We start from the raw sequence: 19,571 nt of genomic DNA on the forward strand, positions 1-19,571 counted from the left end.
CCTTTTTGGATTTTCTATGCACAATATAGTGGAAATGGTCTTCGCCCCATTGCTCCTAATGCTTGCATGAAACTGCAAATTGTATTTCAACAGCAGGTGGGAGTTAGCTACCTACAGCAGGAAAGCAGAGGAGCCATCCCTTAGCGAAGAAACACAGATCTGTTCTGCAACATGTAAAACATTTATAAGGTTTTTTTTAATGATGAAGTTTGGATTTTACTTAAACTTTATCTCCCCGCATTTCAGAGATCTTTTGCAGCATCTATCCTAGTCAGCAGCATGCTTGTGTAATTTAAAATGGCTTATGATGGGATTATAAAAAGATCCATCGTGTAAAACATGGGTTTTCTAAAACAGTGTTTTCCACCTTACAAGCCAATAGAATGATTTGCATCCATTTGCATTTTCAAGATTTTTGGTTAGTTTGTTTTCCTTTTTTTAACTAGATGAGCAGTTCCTGGCTTGTTTGCAGTGAGAGGATGCTGTGGCATTCTCCCAAGGCTGTGGACTAAAGGCTGCAGAGAACAGACTAACATAAGCGAAACAGAGGGTTGTACATTTGTCTTTTCTTAAGCACAGAGAGAAACATAACTGTAAACAAGGGCATAAATGGTGTAAATTAAATTTGAAATAATAAAAATGGGATATTCTGCTTTTAAAAATACTGAATGTTAGCGACAGCGTATGTAAGGATATTTATTTAAATAAATGTTTGCAAATATTTTTTAACCTTGCAGGATTCCTCTTAATGTCAGTTTGAAATAATTTACCGTCGGTGACTAAGGTATGACCCACTCATGAGGGGACAGGCTTTGAGAAGGAGAGATGTATACTTAGAGCCAGATCCTGTAATCTAATTTACATTTGTAGACCCTTATGTAGTTGTTGGAGCTATGTGTATTCTCAAGAGTCTGCCCACACAGGTCACATTGCAGGATTGGGGCTGGGGTGGTATATGAATAATAAAATATGCTGGGACACCCCTAAAAAACTGCTTGGCTATATTAAAAGAAGTAGCACTGAAAACTAGAAGCCCGATTTATTATATGGCTGTGCTCGGCTGGAATATTTGACCTTTCCGTATTTAATTCAGGAAGTCTTAATGGTATGTGCTCAGTGCATGATTGTCCATTAATGTTAGTGGAACATAAGCATGCAGGAAGGGCGAAAAATGTATGCTGTGTCTTCCACGCAGTTGAAATCTTGAGTTAATTTCAGTGATAGGAAGCAACAAAACCTAAGAGAAAATCATTCAGCGGTTCAAAAGACTATTTGAAGAGGGAAAGCCATCAGGCAAAACGCCATGATATTTCAGGGCATGTCAGACAATAATCACCACCCTCCAGCATGCTGGAGCAGGTGAAGGGCTGAGTGGTGAGGAGTAATGGTCTGCTAACTTGTGTCCGTCTGTCTAGACGTAGCTCTTTGCTAGTTTTCTTGTGATTGCTTATGTGGAAGGAAATAGCACATGCCTGTGTTATGAACCACAGATTTGAAAAGGTAATTGAAATTGGAGTTTATATGTGAGGTGAGATGCTTAATGTCTTCATTATCAGGTCAACACCCAGAAAATACTTTCTGTTCACTTCATTTATACAGAGGACCCCAGAGCTGAACTCTGAAATGCCCGTAGGCTGTGGGTGAATAGTAAATGGCAGTGTGCACTGCATTGCTTTGCAGAAAAGCCATTCCTAAGCACAGGAACACCATGAAGAGTCTGAAAGGGTTTGTGCTGGTGTTTGTTTTACTCTCCTCAGCTTTTTTTTTTAATGTTTGTGCATTAAGATTTGTGAGCCTGGCCTTTTCTTCACAAAGCCTTCCATCCTGCTCTGGAATCTTAGTGGCTTTTAGGGCAGCTGTAGCTGCTGGAAAAGGCTAAAGGCAGGTGGTCTCATGTGGAAACACTGGTGCCCGTTTGTGGAACAGTTGCCCGTGTTTCTCTTATAATGAGCACCAACCCCAACAAAGGCACCGAGGTGCGCTGGTTAGAGAGATTAAATTTGTCCTCCAATCCTGCAGTGGTATGTAAAGGGAATTTTGTCTGCTGTTATTCACCTCTCCTAACAGCGGGATCTAGCTGGAGTCAGGACCATAGCTGTCCTGGGCCCTTCTAAAAGTCATTGCTGAGAGAGCATCACCTCTGAAGAGCAAGTGAAATCCAATCCAGAGTCCTAATACAGATCTAATGAATCCAGACTCTGTTATCCTCACAGTGTATTTAATTTAGCCTCACCTTTAATGGTGTTGTGCTATTGTAAAACTTATGACCTTTTTTCTCTTCTGCCTTGAACTGTATAATATGCAAATGAGCGATGAGCCTGCTTTTATGCCTCAGTTGCCAAAGAAGTTTGTTGCCTGTACGGTAACCCTTTCTACAGCTCAAACCTGGCCCCTTTGGGCAACCAGGCTGAGGAAGGTGCTCAGCCTGCACCTTATTTCTCTCCTTTAATAATGAGTTCAATATAACAGCTGCATTACTCTAGAGGCAGTTTCCCTCATACTGGGCATGTATTTGTGTAGCTTTATGTTGTCCCCTCTAAAGATAAAGACGTTTGGCTTGAATGCAGCAGACATCTCATATATGCTGTAAAGGAGCAGCTGGAAAAATAGAAGCAGCCACTCTTGTACTGCAAGTTGAGCACTTCTGTTCCTCTTGCATGTAATTGTTTTTCCTGAACAAAGGACTGTATTTCTCAAATCTCATCCAGTAGTTTTTAGGATTCATTGCATTTTATTGAGGCTTGTGGTCTAGCCCTGTTTCAGATAACCTATCCTGACATCTTCCGCGGTCAGGGGTGAGTCTTGTTTTACCTCCTTGGCTCTTTTGCAATACAGAAATAGTGCAACCAATTTACTAAGCTATTGTTTTGTTGCTAGCAGTTAAGTAATAAGTGCAATTAATTGAATAGGGCTGTTCTTGAATGCTGAGCATTAGACCAAGAGATTTCCTTTTTGATTTGTAGTGCAACTACAACTTTTTGCTGATGTATACTCCGTTAAATTACAAACCTGGAGAGTCCTTTGTTGGGGTAGGTTGCAGTTTACCCCACTGCAGTTTGGCAAAATTCCCCTGTAGACATAAGTACTTGTCTGTATTGTGAAACATGCAGTTAATTATTAAAAACAATAGGGATAAAAAAGCTTTTCCAACACGCTTCCTACTTCTGATCTATGTTGTGGATCAAATAGTTATTTTTCTGTGCAGATAGTGAGCCCATTAATTGAAGAACACTAGATTTCTAAAATAGATGAAAAATTATTCAAGGAGAGTAAAGAGGGAATACTGGCCATTCTTTAAAACATTCTCTATTTTCTCTGGCTTTTTCCAAAGTGAAGTTATGCTTAGTTTGCTTTTTTGCAACATCTAAAGAGCAAATAGAATTTAAAAAAAAAAAAAAACAATTGCAAGATATTTTTAAAGGTGAAGAGATGTTGATTTGTAAGAGTCGTTGCTGCTCTCTACACTACTTTTTAATACTGAAATTTTAGATGAAAGACTGTCTCTTGAACAGTTTCTTTCTGAGCTGTGTAATGCAACATAACAATAGCTATTTATATAATGCATATGCTTCCTTTCCCTGTTAGCTATACTTTGAAAGACTTATTAGTCCTAGAGCCCTGCATGTTCGGAGAATAAAAACCTCCAAAGTTTGACATCTTTAAATAAGCAACCAAATGTTATAAAGAACAAACCTCACTTACAGTTAGGAAACAATATTTACATTTAAGGTTGAAAAGCCAGGATGTAGGAAAATTTTGCTAATTTGGAAGGTGACCTTTAAGTGCACCAAAACCAAATAATTTGTAAGCTATGGCACAGGGCACATTCCTGCAAAATTTGTGTGAATACTGCTTTAGTGGTTCTTGAAAGACAAACAAAGAGACCTGGAATGAAATCTTTATCCCTCTCCCAAATAAGATTGAAGCTAACAAAGGCATACAGCAGTGCTCTTTCAAAGCTTGCCATTAAAACGAAGGCTCTGCAGCACAGCTAATGAGATGGCTCGGAGTGGAAAACAATCTGTTTTTAAGAATGTTTAGATCAAAAGTAATTTCTAATCTATGAAATAAAGTCGCTTTTCAATACCTTTCTTTCACTAGTAAAGCTTTTTATGTTTGCACTATTTACTTCAATCAGATGTTTTCAATTTTACTTTTTTCCTCCTGAAAATACTTCCTAGGGTTAGTCAGTAGTGACCAACAGCATTATTCTTTTTCTCTCTCCCGTATTCACCCACCCCCACACGTTAAAAAAAATGAGAAAAGAAGAGGGGGAGGAAGAAAGAAACATCTTTTCTTAAATGATTTGCAAGCATCTGTGCTTTAAGCTACTTTTTATGAACACTCCTTAGTAATGACTCAAGGTAAAAAAGCAGAAAAGCATCCAATGTTAGGAAATTGCAATCCAATACCATGTAATTTAAACCTGCCATTGCCTCTCCTGTACTAAATGACATACAGATGGGTAGCTCTGTTCCCTCTACTTCGGGAGCACAATTGGTCTTTTTATGAGTGTATATACATTACTAGCAAAAAATATTTTTGTTGGGACTGTTTATTTCTAATTGTGCCGTATTTGAATTACTGTCATAATTAGAGTGCTTTTTCCCTGCTGTATTTTTGTCAGCTAATTTTTGCAAGCAATTATCAAAGTTACTTGAATATTTGGCAATTTCTGTTACTACTTTGGGAGTTTTCATTCTCAAAAGCAAACTTCTTGTTGTTTTTTCTTGCCTGATGTGGTGTGAATTTCTGCACTATACAAATGTTTTCCTACAGTAATCCTTATGTACTCCTTGGATTTTCTGTGTGAATTAAGCAAAACATAAGGTGAGGTTTTCAAAGGAGGCTAATTTCAATAGCAACCCTAATTTTTACGACAAGTTTATTGTTGAACCTCGTACGGCTTTGTGCGTAAGGAAATGACTTGCTCCTCAGGGCTCCAGTTCTAGTGCTTCAAGAGTGAGAAAATACAATGGTTAATGTTATAAAGTAGAAGGATGAGGATGCGACTAGATCTTAAATCAACCTTATTGGAATTCTAAAGATTTAGAATTGTTTTTCAGCTACATTAAAGGGTAATGAAATTGTTGGCTGAACATCATATGCCCATTACCGTAAGTCTCCAATATAGATGTCTTGTAAAGAACGTCTCAGCCATAGTTGTTGGGGTTTTTTTGCAGATTTTTTCTTTTTTTTTTTAAACGATTGGAAAAATGTTACTTGCTTGTGAATGATTGTGTGCGCAACAATTGAGCGTGTAACACACCGAAGGGCTTTGGCTGTAGCACATGGTCACTACTCCAGTGGAATCACCTGGCAGTCAAGCCAAGTTCATTTTTAAACTTGGATTTGAAGAAATAATCAGCTGCAGTTCAGCTGAGCCATTCTTCGTGCATTAGGGATCGGTCTGGTCATTGACAAGTGAATGCAGAAGCTATGCTGTGGCCGTCTGCCAAAGCAATTATTCGGGATTTAAGCTAAAAAGGCTCCTTCTCCCATATCCTCTCCCTTTGCAGGGTCATGTAGGGATAAAAAGGACTGTAAGGTGGTCTTTTCCCAGGAGGAGCTGAGGAAGCGGCTGACACCCTTGCAGTACCATGTCACTCAGGAGAAGGGGACCGAAAGGTAAGGCAGGACGAAGGAAACGCAGTCCTCCAAACACAGGCATCTTCCTTTTCTCTCCTTTTAGTGGGGCTTCCTCACCTTTTCCGCAAAGGTTTGGGCATTTTTTTTTTTTCCCCAGGTTTTCTGCACTTGTTTACTAACCCCTACAAATTAACACCACTGCAAAGACAAGCATCTGCAGCACGGGGGCCGAGGCCAGGGGTCTTGTGTGACTTTTTCTTTTAATGAACACTGCATGTCTTATAAAGTCACCGGGCTCATGTTTAAAGTCTGTTTTTAGTTTACTACAAAATATGTGGTAGTAATAGTGGTTTAGGTACACTTTTTTTGGAAGACATCGCAGTAAGCAGAACCACGAGGGAAATGGCCCCATGCCAGGAGGCTGAAGTTTTGAAGGTGGCCATTGTAAGTATAGACGTTTTGGCTGCAGAAAGAAGGTAGCATAATTTAGTTCTTTTCCACCCCACTCCAATTTCTTTTTGAAGCACATGTGGAGAAGGTATTTATTGGCTCATTTGTGGTTGGAATGTCAAAAATTTTCAATAACTGCCCTCACATGGCTTTAGTCGCTGGAAGCCAGCCCTGAGTCCTGGAGGGGAAAAAAAAAAGACTCGCTTCCAAGACTGTTTTTAGTGAATAAAGTCTCTCTCAGCTGATTCCAGCGTGAAGGTAACTTGCCAAGGCCCAGCCATTTTTTGTTGTCTAATTTATACCACTGAGCTTGGCATAAGGCCCTGGCTTTACCTCTGCTCTGAACGTACTAATGATGTAACTGCTTGTTTTCATTCATGACCTGCAAAGGGCTCTCGGCCGCACGTGGGGTCCCGCTTGATCAGCAGCACCTTCCTGACGGCGTGCAGCTGGATGTGCTGAGGGGGCACGACTGCCCTCTCCGCCCCGGCCCCCTTCGTCCTCTGCCCCTGCCATCCTCCCGACCCTCCTCACTCCTGTGTACAGGACCAACAACGTGATTTAATGCACACAAACAATCGGAGATTAGGTCATTCTTAAAAATCCTGTTTATAAAAAAAAAAAAAAAAAAAAATTGGACCTCATAAAAAGGGTGAAAGGATAATAAAAACAAGCTGCCGAGCACATAGGCTTTTTGTTGGGCTTGCGCAGCTGATTCGTATTAGATGAATGACCTCCTAGCCTTTTAGATTGTTAACTTAGAAAAATATTCCCTTAAAGCTGTAATATTGCTTTTCAACTAAAAATATAAGGCGCTCACAGCTTGAAATCGTGGACCAATTATTTCATTTTCAGCTACAAAGCCCCCATGGCGGGCTGCCCGTGCCCCAGCGCCGCGGCATGGCGGCTCCCGGGCGGCCGGCACCCCGCGCCTCACACCGCGGCCAGGCCCGCTGCCCACACGTGTCCCCGACACAGGCCTGAGAGCGGTGCCTCAGCTTGAGCTACGTGTCAAACAACCCGTGTTTATGAAAACTTGCATTTCACTTGCCAAATTGGGGGAGGCCCCCATTTTTCCCGTTTTGTTGTTGTTGTTCTGTCCTTTGAACTGTGGGACAATTCGCTTCCTCTTGCATGATACATAACACCTGAGGCACGCTAATGGGGACATTCCCCTTTTCCTGTGCCGGCTTTATTTGCTGCCTTTAATAAAAAACAACTGCCAACTTTTAAATCGTGGTTGTTTGGTTGTTTTTTTTTTTTCCTGTAACATTTTTCTAAAGTCTTAGCTAATTTAATAATTTTTAAAACCCCCAAATTTCCTTTATTTATTTTTAAAATGTAGTGTTGTTGTTTTCCCAGTGCCTTTGAGGGGGAGTACACACACCATAAAGCTCAAGGAATATACAAATGTGTTGTTTGTGGGACTCCTTTATTCAAGTGAGTATGCTAAACACAGTTTTGAGATTTCTGTTTCTTAGTTTATGTGTTGTGTTCCCGTATAATCTTGTGTAAACTCCAGTACTTACGCAATTGTATCAGATCATTTAAGTCATTCAAATTGACAAAGGATACATGAGAAGCAGTGTAAATAATAATGCTATAGCAAAATGAGTATTACAGTAGAGATAAAAACGTAGTAAATAAATAAGATAACATTCTGGTGAAATAGGTAATTGACTGTAAAAACTAATAATTATTTTTTTTCCCTTCTTCTTCTTATACAGCCATGTGAAGTAATTTTAACACAGTATTTCACTGTACGGCTAGATATGATTTTTGGCTGTTAGCTTTAATCACAGTTAGCTTTAATATCTAGATCCTGACCAGCAATGCTGCACCCATGATACAGCATTGTATCCAATAATGGAGAAAAAAGTAGGTGCTTTTTTAGAATTCAAGCAGTTAAGAAAACGAAATCCAGGAAAATAGCATTGCTTATTGAATCTTCATGCATCCCAATTAGTGCACATGGAGAGCTAGGTTAGGAACGGAAGCAATGATTAAGAAAGAAATAACAGCTTTCATGTCTTGCAGGAAAAATACTCTTTAGAAGTAGTGTGGGAATTACAGCCCTAAATTTAGTGCTAGAAGCAGTGCTGATTGAATTATCTCAGTCACTGAATTGTCCTGCACAGATTCAGTTGTTTATGGGCTTTTTCTTATTTCTGGCTGCTTGTATTCATTCTGATGAAGAATTTAATTTTTTTGCTTGTTTTGTCCTTCACACTGACTCAGGCTCCCTCACTTGAAGAGGTGCCTTTAAAGCAGCATGAAGCAGGATGGTCAGGATAGTGCTAATAATAGAGAAAATTGGGTCACTAATAGGTTACAAAGGAAAATAAAATTGATGTAGCTCCAGGATCACCAGATGTGGCAGTGATAGTTGTTCTCAAGAGACTGTCTGTAAAGATGAAAGAAGCATTTCATCTCTGTTATGTTTGATTCCTCCTTCCTTGTGTTAGGAGGATTACCTGCAGAAACTTCAGCAATAACGTGAATCTTTTGAGTTGGAAAACTGATCGTTACGAACTTAGCCAAGGCAATATTCTCATGTCATGTGTTACTGTGGTGCCCAGCATGGGGTTACAAAGTGGGGATCTAAAGTCCCCATTACCTGGTTTCCTACTCTGCCATTTAGACATCCCCTGCCTAGTACTGCTAAATCTTTATGGCGGAAATCCTGGCTCTGTTGAAGTTAATTCAGATTCGGCAAATGAATACAATGGAGCCAGGATTTCACCTTCTACCTTCAAGACAGGCTTCCTTTCCATCGTCTGCTGGAGAAAGAGTACGTTTTTTGTGGGGTGAGATTTGGACAGCAATAGTTCACATAAATGAATGTGAACTAGTTTCCAGTTGCTTTCACAATCCATTTAATACGGGAAAAAACTGCAATATGAGACTTAACCTGTGATTATCTCAAGTGCGCAGTATGCTTTGGCATAGTCTTGACTTTCTGAGTTAATGAGTTGGACTTCTCTGTGTGAAATGAGCTATATGGAAATGTCCCTGTTTTCAGATTCTCTTTGAGACTCCCCATGGATTTTATGGGAAGAGAGAGAGGGAAAGAGGGAAGTCATTTTTTTATTTCTAATAAATCCCAGGCCAGTGAGCACCTGAAAAAAACACCTTACTGGTTGTGTCCCAAGGCTTGACTGGCCTTAGCCCAATCTCCACAAAGTCTTTGTGTTGCTTTGTGAGCTCCTGCCACCTCTGGTCTACATCAAATTCAGCCAGTTGTTCTGAAATTGCTGGCAAGGTTAGGAACAAATGGATAGGCTGATAGGTGTCCATCTTCTTTTGTGTATTGACCTCAAAATATCAGTATATAATGTCTTCCTCAACTCAGAAAGACACATTCCTGTATCTTGGTGACTGCTTCAGCCCATACAGCTAAAAAAAGTGAGAAGGAAACACAGATAAGAGAACGCAAAATGTATCCCGTTTCCTAAATTTTCCCCAGAGAGTGTGAATCACCAAAGTATTCTCTTAGGAGTAAGATGGTAGTACAATGCAAAGAAAGTCCATTGCCACATTAAAAATGCAAGTTGGTTTTGTGGTAGTTTCAGGGCTTTAAAATATTCTTTTAATTTTTATTTTTTATTTCCAGATAGTAATCTGAAACTTGCATTTCCATTTGTTTCTTATTGGGTGTCCATTAATTTTTTCTCTTGTGTTGTTCTAATCTGTAAATATATATATTTGGACTATGGACCTGTCAGTTTAACCAGGAAAGAGACTGGAGCTTCAGCAGTAATATTAACAAACTTCAACTTTTAACATTTCTGATTTACGTTGTTTCATTACCATGTGACACATGAGGTCAAGGAACACATGAATTTTACACTCCAGATGAAAGACCTGGGTTTTGGTACGTCTTTAAAACAGAACTCTGTCTCTATCACAGGAAAGATAAAAGAAACAATTAGGAATTTAACATCTCTTCATCTACCTGCTTGTACTAGTGTTATGAGAAACCTCCCAAGCTTTATGGATAACATACTTTAACTTTTTCCACAATCAAAGGTGCCTCACACATAAAATCCATAATCATGACATTGAATCTAATGATTCCATCTCTGAACTTTCACACCAGACAGTCTCCTACATCCCAGTACAGCTGCCTAAAGAAAGCTATAAATGAGAGAGACAATAAACTAATCTCAAGGACCTCCTTTTTTTCTGCAAGCCACCCCTTATGTGGTTTTGTGTTAAAATGACTCCAATCTAGCTGCAGGCTTATGCAAAAAGAAGCAGCTCTCTTCCCCCCACCTTTCTCTAGGGTGTTTTTTTCAGACAAAATCACAGAATGTTAGGGATTGGAAGGGACCTCAAAAGATCATCTAGTCCAATCCCCCCGCCAGAGCAGGAACACCTAGATGAGGTTACACAGGAAAGCGTCCAGGCGGGTTTTGAATGTCTCCAGAGAAGGAGACTCCACAACCCCCCTGGGCAGCCTGTTCCAGTGCTCTGGCATCCTCACTGAGAAGAAGTTTCTTCTCAGTTTTAAGTGGAGCCTCTTGTGTTCCAGTTTGAACCCACTGCCCATTGCCATTGGTTGTCACCGAGATGAGCCTGGCTCCATCCTCGTGACGCTCACCCTTTATATATTTTTAAACATTAATAATGTCACCCCTCAGTCTCCTCCAAGCTAAAGAGCCCCAGCTCCCTCAGCCTTTCCTCATAAGGGAGGTGCTCCACTCCATCATCTTTGTTGCCCTGCTCTGGACTCTGTCCAGCAGTTCCTTGTCTGTCTTGAACTGAAGGGCCCAGAACTGGACACAATATTCCAGGTGTGGTCTCACCAGGGCAGAGTAGAGGGGAAGGCTTCCCCTTCACGGGACCTCGCCTGATGTGGCTGGAGTGTGTCTCAATGCAGCACGTTGATCTGATAGAAAACTAATCAGCCAAAGAAAAAACCGTCATGCTTATCAGCTGTATCTGCTCCTGTTCATTTGTTGTGAGCCATGTTTATCATGGCTGGACAGCCCATGCAGCAAGGTTCTGTGTTTCTGTGTCAGTTCATAGAGCAGCACCTACGCCACTCAAATCCTTGGTGTTTTCTAAGGGCCAAGTGTATTTGCAAGGTTGCACCTACTTTAATTTTTCAAGTCATTTTCTTGTACACTATGCAAAAAATACCATTCTGTCCACAGCCGTGGCAAAAGGAGGTTAGAACAGACCAGAGTAAAATCTGCAACTCACCCTATTGCCATAGGAGAGGATCTATTCCATATTTAGTAAACCACATGCAGCACCATGCGAGAAAGGTGTGGTATAGATGGCAATTGGGAAGCCTGGGAGAATGATTTCCTTTTAAAAAAAGAAATATTATTGTTGTGTCAGTTTCCAATTTTTAGGGCCAAGGAATGAATTGCCAAGTCTTCATAAATCACCCACTGCTGCCTTTATTGCTTCCTGGAAGGAATTCTTGGTAATGGTGTTGGCTCTTCTGAACATGCACTAGGAGAAATAGCAACACTCTTACTCATTGTCATGTTTTCATTTGATTTTCGTTGAACTGTGTCGGGTCTTCTCAACATCTCTCACACATCCAAAAGCAAATCATGAGAAAAGCAAAGTGCGGCTGGGCAATGCTGCAGTGCCATTAGCATTATACCACTCGTCTTCACAACACAAGGGAGGATTTCAATCACCAGGCTAGATCTATACAAGGAATTTCCTTGCCCTGGTGCTGAGTGCTTAACTAATGGCCTCTAAGCTTTCTTAATAGTCTTCGTATCCTTTGAGCGGCCAAATGACAATTCAGGACTGGCTATATGGTTAGGAGAGCCCATATGAAGTAACTGCTGTAGTATCTCTAATGAGATCTGATAGAACCACTTGAGCAACTTCATCTGCCCTGACTGACTCTCCATTTTCTCAAAACACTTGTAGTTTTGTGTGTCAAAACCAAGAGCTTCTGTTTAATAAAATTTGTTTGGAGTAAGTTAAGCTTTTGCAGTGTAAGAGTTGGTCAGTAGGCAGTATTACCAACCAGTTCTCATCCAAACTCAGATTTTTAATAGGTTTTTTGTAGCTCCAAGAAGCTTGAGGATCTTAAAACTTGCAAGAACTTCTACGGTTTTTTGTCCCCTACAAAAAGCTGGTGAAGTTACAAATCGGTAACGTTGTTATCATTGAGCACTGATTTCCTTTTGCTTACTCAGTTTTTGGTTGAAGCCTCTGTTTTGAGTCTACTGTGTCACTGCTGGATGACAAATTGTTATGCAGTCCTAATCACCTCACCAAAAATGAAAACAGGAGAGTGCTCATCTACTTTGGAGCCATCTAGAATCTGGCAGTTTAGTCCACCTCTGAGGATGACCTTCAATATGAATGCTGTATTTACTGCAATCCCTTCAGTAAAGTTGCTTTGTGAATACAGTCCATGGCATCTTCCACATCTGAATGTACTCAAATACTGAAAATGTGCTAAGCTTATCACAGCTGTAGCCTGGGGCCATCGTGGGAGCTTGAGCTGGTGATTACTAATTTCTGTAGTGGTTTGGAACAGGACTTTGTCCTCCTGGTCCTCAAGAGCCCCTTGGAGCAAGAACAGTACAATTCTGGCCTTGGGTGGATCTGCTCTGCGGCTCTTGGGGAAAGGCTTCTTTCACTGGATGCTTGGCAAGTAGAGAAGCTGTAGTCATTACAGCAAATGCTTCTGCGCTCCTAATCAGCTCATGGGTAGTTTTTAATATCCTCTAACAGGCAGCTTCTTGGCTGGTGCTGAACCTTCATTTCTCTGCCGCAATGAGCCAATGAAGTCTGAAGTCTGGAAAGACTTTTATGTTAAGGACTAGGAGAGCAAGTTTGGAAAACAAAAAAACACTTCATCTCATTTTTTTCCTTGATCCACAAGCCACGTACTCTTATTTTTTCAGTCGTTCAGCTCCACTGTACTGAGCTGGTTGTTGCCCACAAATGCATCAAGGCACTGTCTGAATCACTGCACACCGAGGTCACTGGCAAGGAGCGAGTCAAATGAGCTACAAGCCAATACAACAGCAAACCTGAAATTTCCTTCTGCTTGTGTTCTCTGAGGGGTGCCATTTCCAACAGTGAAAACAAGTAGAGGGTATATGGTGGATCTCGCAGTTTGCTAGGCTGAGTACATTTCAGCAAGCATCCTTTCCAAAAGGCAAATATTGATGTAGATTTCCTAAGAGAAATGTGTCAGGATTCAAAAAAGAAGGAAAAGGGGACTTGAAATGTAACATTAAATACTTCAATGTCTCATCGAGACAAGCCTGTGAAATTGTTTTGACTTACTTATTGCTGAGCACGGCTGAATTGCAAATCATTGTTGAAGGCACTTAGAAATAAGAGGAAAGAAATGCAAATTTTTCCCATATCATAGACATATTTATGTCTATATGTCTATATATGTCTATATATGTCTATATATGTCTATATGTCTACCTTCTACTGCTTTTACTGAGAATTTAATTGATATTTTAACTGTAAAATTTCAATGGATTCTATGTAAACTTCTAAGTCTGATACATAATTGCCTGTTTGACATTCACACTGCTTTGTATAGACTGTTTCAGTCACCCTGCTTGTCAGAACTAATTTTCAGTTAGTCTTAACCTACATTATGCTTTACTATGTGTATGTGTGTACCTGAAATTAAACCTGGTATAAATTGCTAATGCAGAGGTGTAAGAAAGCCAAGAGGAGTCAATGACTTCTTCAGTATTAAAAAGATCAGAACTGTAGAGGTTTCATCAGGTGCTTTCTGAGAGAGCTGTGGGGCTTTCAAAGGCTATTCCCAATGCTGGGCTTCAACAAAACCTGAATAAACCCGAAAAAGACTTCCTCAAGAAGGGTGAAAGAAAAAGGCAGTTGTAACACAAGAGTAGAGGTTCTGCGGCAAGTTCTCTCTGCCCTTTTCCTTGCCAAAAGCCCACATCTCTGGCAATAGGAGATCTGTGTTAGCTTCAGCTGTAGTGTGTCTAGTCACACCATAGTATGTGGCGCTGAAAAACTGCACTTCAGTCATACTTTGGAAAGTAGTAGTTTAAAATTCACACTATAGGAACACATGGTGATTATCAGTACTCTGTTTCTCTCTCTCAGTAGCTGGCAGTACAAACATCTGTTTTACGGTGCCTTTTAAAAGGAACAGGTCGAAATCCTGCGCCTCTTTGCAGTACAGATAAAGTGACCATCATATATTTTATTGTTTCATAGAATCACGGAATAGTTGGGGTTGGAAGGGTTCTCTGGAGATCATCTAGTCCACCCCACCTGCTAAAGCACGTTCACCCAGAGCAAATCGCACAGGAATGTGTCCGGGCAGGTTTTGAGTGTCTCCAGAGCAGGAAAGTCCACAACCTCTCTGGGCAGCCTGTTCCAGTGCTCTGGCACCCTCCAAGTAAAGATGTTTCTCTTTATATCCAGATGGAACCTCCTGTGCTTCAGTCTGTGCCCTTTGCCCCTCACCCTATTGTTGGGCACCACTGAAAGGAGTCTGGTCCCATCCTCTTGACACCCACCCTTGAGATATTTATAAACATTGATGAGACCTCCTCTCAGCCTTCTCCAGGCTGAACAGACCCAGCTCTCTCAGTCTCTTCTCCAGACCCCTGATCATCTTCGTAGTCTGCCACTGGACTCCCTCCAGTATTTCCCTGTCCTTAAAGTGGGAAGCCCAGAACTGGACACAGTACTCCAGATGCAGCCTCAGTTTGTGTTCGATTTAATTATTTCTGGGATCTTTAAAAGTATCATGGCACCTTGTCCTGAGCTAAACCTTTGCAGTAGCTCACTGTTTCCTTGCATATTGTGTGTGAGTAGATGAACTACTTGGCATTTGGATTGCCGTGTGATGTGTGTATTTAAGTCACATCACAGTTGGAAAGCACTTTATAAATACTCTCTTGTTCTCTTTATGCATATAGACTCCTTTCCAATTATATTTATGAATGATTCTGTGACTTTCAGAGTACTCCTGTGGGGCAAAAATAGAGAAACTATGCAGAAAGTTATTTGCTGTTTGTTGGGGTTTCTTTCCTCTCTTGGTGTGGTTGATGAGAAAAGACAGTTTGTGAAGTCAGTGCCTGGCTCTGTAAGATGTATATTTTTGGTAGGATGCTTAAGTTGCATATCGGAATATGTACAATGATAAAAATCAATGCACAGAAAAGTTTTTCCTTCTAGTTAATGTAGTTTTAAAAGTATAAAGGGGCCAGAGTGAATATTTCTGCATGTAGCAGAATGTCCCTTTGGAACATACCTTCAGCATTTTATTTTATCCTATTTATTGGCTCATTTTCAGTTGCATATTTTTAATACCTACATGCAACTAGTTTCTAGTATCTTTGTCTAGCCTTCTGTCAAGAAAAAGATGTCAATATTGGAAGATCTAGAGGAAAAGTGCTGGTTGCATGGAAATTGCTGGAAGCTTTGTCAGTCCTTCAGATAGTCAAGATGGTTTTGTATTCTTGCAGAGTGCTTCTCTCACTTCTGCTAGTTGTTGCTTAATTGCAATGCCCAAGACACTTCATTATTTTCCTCTCTTTTTTTCTGTGCCTTTCTAAGATCTCTAACAATTCTGTAATACTGTGTCCTAAATTTTGCATTGTTTTCCCAAAGTGACATGGTGACCATAATGCAGGTGACCCTTCTCCTCCTGCTGGCTCCTAGGGATACCTCCCATGTTGTGTTTTCTTTCATAGCTATGCTGCTGTTGCCAGACAAAGTTCTATTCATTTATTGCCCCGTATCAGTTCCCTGATTTGTTGCCCAATAATTTATGACTGTTTGAAGCTTTGGTACTCATTGCAGTACCCAGTGACCCTTGTGACCCTCCTCCCCATGTCCTCTCTGCCACCTTGGCCCCTTAGCCAGTTTGTTGATGCCACAAGTTGCAGTGCATATGTCCATGCCAAGCCATGCAGGCTGAGAAGCAGGGTCTTTGTTTGACCTGCTAACATGAAGTATCTAGAATTTAGGCAGCAAAGAAGTTGATTGTGGAGATAAACAGATGATGAGGCTGAGATTCATACGTTGTCTCTGACTATGTAGGTAGTGAGGTGGTGCTGATACAGTGATGAGCAAGAGAGAACAGTCTAGACAGATATACTGCAGCGTGAGGAGAATATTGTAAATAAAATGCTAAGTGGATTTCCCTAGAACTCAGGGGAATTCTCCCCCAGTTACCAACGTGCACCTTTCATGGGGTGAGGACTTCATCCTGTGGGAAGTTACTGTGTAAATGCCAGCTGAAATACACCACCAACAGGAGCAGTGATTGTACATCAGCAACATAATGTATTTGTTGTATGCTTTTGGTGGCACTTTATAAGCACCAACTAGGAGCATAGGTTATGCTTTTTTTTCCCTTCCATCTATTCATCACTTGAGAGTTACATGGAAGACATTATAGATTGTGAGCGGTGGGGGAAGGTGGAGAATGAGCAGGAAGAAGAAGAGAGTTGTTTCCTTTTTCATGGCTTTAACTGTAACTAAGGGTGTGAACATGTTAATTTTTTATATCATGATTGGTTTGATATTTGTTGGATGTAGCACAGACCTTTGGTACAGGATTACAATGCCAATTATATCAACTACATATAGTATGTGTAAAATACATCTACATGTACCTGCATATACAAGCTTATAAAATAAAAGAAGAGAATAAGTCTGCAATTAGTTCTTGAGCTTCGGTCATTTATTTTTGAAAAAACGAGGACTGTAACTTCCCAAAATACACCCCCTTCCTGATGCAATGTGAAAGGATCCAACATTGTACTTCCTCCTTAGAATTTCTGGGGAAATGCATTTTGCTGCCAACGTAACATCCTTTAACAGGTCTCTTGCTGGTCAGACCTCGTGTCCTGCTGTGACAGACATGACCATGTGTAAAACTCATTGTTAGTGGGCAATATAAATCTGATTGGAACATGCCTGTTAATTGGTTTGAGAGCTCGATACAGACAATGCTGTCTTATAGCAGATTGTGTAGATAGGCCTAGTCATAGGGTTAATTCTGCTTGACAGCACATCAGCAGCATCTTGAGAGTAATTACCCAACTTAAGTTTTCCCACAGTTGAATTGAGATCTTCAAAGGCTTCTACATTTACAAGTATTATTAACCTATATCTGAAACATGATGTTCCCACAAGGGCTAATTTTTTCTTCCTTTTATTAAATATACAGGTTATAGGGTTCATTTGCTAAGTGCTAAGCCCTTAGAAAAAAACACTAGTTGTTAGAGAGAGAAAAATCTGCAGTGCACAATTAAAACTAATGATGCATAATGCACACATTATTGTCTTTTTGCAAAGACTTAAAACAAGTTAAAATTTAGGTCTGCCTCCCTTCCTCTCTCTCTCTCCCCCACCCCCTGCTTTCCACTTTTAAGAAAATCAAACCGCTTATTCCTAGTGCAGAGTAAGTAAATTGAAGACACACACAAACAAAACCCTCCTAGGATGTTGTACAATTAAGTACAGATCATTGGATACAATACATATGACATTAATGAAACGGTATCTGCTTCAAAAATAGATTGGAAACATTCATGAATAAATTAAATCCTCTTAATGACTTTTCAAAAATGAAAATGAATGAAGACAATATTTATTTCATAGGAACAACTGTGTTGCAGGATTCACAGCATATAATTTAATCCTGTTTTAAATTTATATTCTATTTTCTGCATTCATTTTGTGATTTGTATTTTAAAATTTCTTTATAACTCTATGTTGTAAAAAACCTAACATGGTAAAGGTAATAGTTATTATTTGGGTTCAAATCCACTTGAATGCATTAAGTATTAATGTACAGAGGCAGACAGTCTTGTTAAAGACGATATTTGCTCAGTGATCAGTCTGACAAATGACTTTTATGGCATAAAGCAGTTCTTGTAACTTACGATCCTTTTATTTTCTTTTGCAGGTCAGAAACAAAGTTTGACTCCAATTCAGGTATGTTTAGATTTACAGTGTTTTGCTGAATGTACACTATTCAGGTTAATCTCAAAAGAGTAGTTTATCAGTTCAAGTTCAGTTTAGTTTTAAACAAACTGGGGTAGGTCAGTCTTAAAAAGGATCTTCATTTCTCACCCTCTGAAAACAGCATTATTACTGTGAAACATTTGTTTTCATTCCTTTCATTAGTTCCTGTCTCTTTACATTTTCCCAAAAGATGATCAGGAAGATGTATCTTGCAACAGGCTTTAATTGATCCAGAAAAATTATAGTACAAATAAATGATAGTACAGACTTAAAGCAAATGGAGGACTGAAGTGAAGTTTGAGAATGATCACTGCTTTAAAGGAGAATGTTTTTCTTCCTGGTGGACAAAGACATTTCATGGGAATTTGAAGTCAGTGCAGCCTATCTGTCAGGAAACAGATGATTTGTCATCAAATTTTCGTGACAGATGCATGTACACAATGCATGCCAGACCAGTCTGTAGTGCTCGCTTTAGGAGGTTTACCAAAAGGCAATCTCTCTCAAGTTGTCTTTTTAAAGAATTTTAATGTGCTGTAGGGATTGGGAGGGAAGTGAAGGTCAGTCTAACAGGTTAATGTGTATCTAACAAGACAGAAAACACAGGACAGCAAACAGGGGAACAGTTGGGGAAAAGACAGATATCCTAATACCAGACTGTTATTTATTCAGTTAACTATTCCTGGGTGTTCCTTAAAGTTAAACAATAGTAAATTAAGAACAGTCCGTTGTCCCGAAACTAGCTGAAATATCCATTACCTGAAAAGGTCATTCAAAATTGTTAAGATGAAAAAAGACTGTTTTAAGCAGAAAACCTGATATTATTGTGGCAATTTTGTATTTAGGCCAATGTTATCTTCTATATAGTTTGCTTAATGCAGTGATTGTAGTTGCTTATAATGATATGAATTTTATTATATATATTAATCAGTGTATTTATGAAATAGCATGTTTCCTTTTATCCCAGATACAACATGATTTGGGTTTGAAATGTGAGGTATTACATTGCTTTTTCTTTCCACATTAGATTTTATCTTTGGAACTATATGGGAATGGTATCTACAGCAGGAAGCATTTATAGAGCAAATTCCTACATCTTGTATACTTGAGTCATCTTGCTTCTATTATGATTTTAGTCTCTGAGCTTGAGGTTACTTGGTTTAAATATTGCTTGAATGATGGCTGTTCTAAGATTGCTTCTTGGATCTTGACAAAACAGTTTTACGTGGGGGGATAGCTTCACCCGTTGTCTGCCGTTACGCCCTTGCTTTTAGTAAAGTCACCAAAACTAGGGTATGGAGCAGAGTGTCAAACGTCTCACTTTTCTGTTGAGGGGAGAATGCCCTCTGCAGAGCTTTGATTTGCTTGGCTGATTAAGCCATAAGCAGTTTTCTGACTTTCTTTTTGGAAGCAGCTCTCCTGTCAGGGGCACTGGGTGATGACCACAAGGGTTTGGTATTTCCTAGGGAGCACAGGGTGGCTGTAAAAGTTTGGCACTATTGCAGGTGTGGCAAATGCCGGCTCAGTCGATGTCACCAGGCCTCTGTGACTGGACTCTGTAG

The 19,571-nt window shown here is 39.9% G+C and overlaps 1 protein-coding gene across 1 annotated transcript in view; it reads left to right on the forward strand.

Annotated features, from left to right (window-relative positions):
- Window positions 1-19,571, forward strand: part of MSRB3 (methionine sulfoxide reductase B3) — a gene marked incomplete at both ends in the record, with an annotated part of 83,722 nt that overhangs the window by 28,257 nt on the left and 35,894 nt on the right. Inside the window, 3 exon segments of the mRNA XM_080363266.1 lie at window positions 5,520-5,628; window positions 7,402-7,479; window positions 17,954-17,982. Coding sequence (XP_080219392.1) covers window positions 5,520-5,628; window positions 7,402-7,479; window positions 17,954-17,982 — 216 coding nt within the window.

The sequence above is a fragment of the Nesoenas mayeri genome (assembly GCF_963082525.1).
Source record: "Nesoenas mayeri genome assembly, chromosome: 1".
Taxonomy (NCBI): domain Eukaryota; kingdom Metazoa; phylum Chordata; class Aves; order Columbiformes; family Columbidae; genus Nesoenas; species Nesoenas mayeri.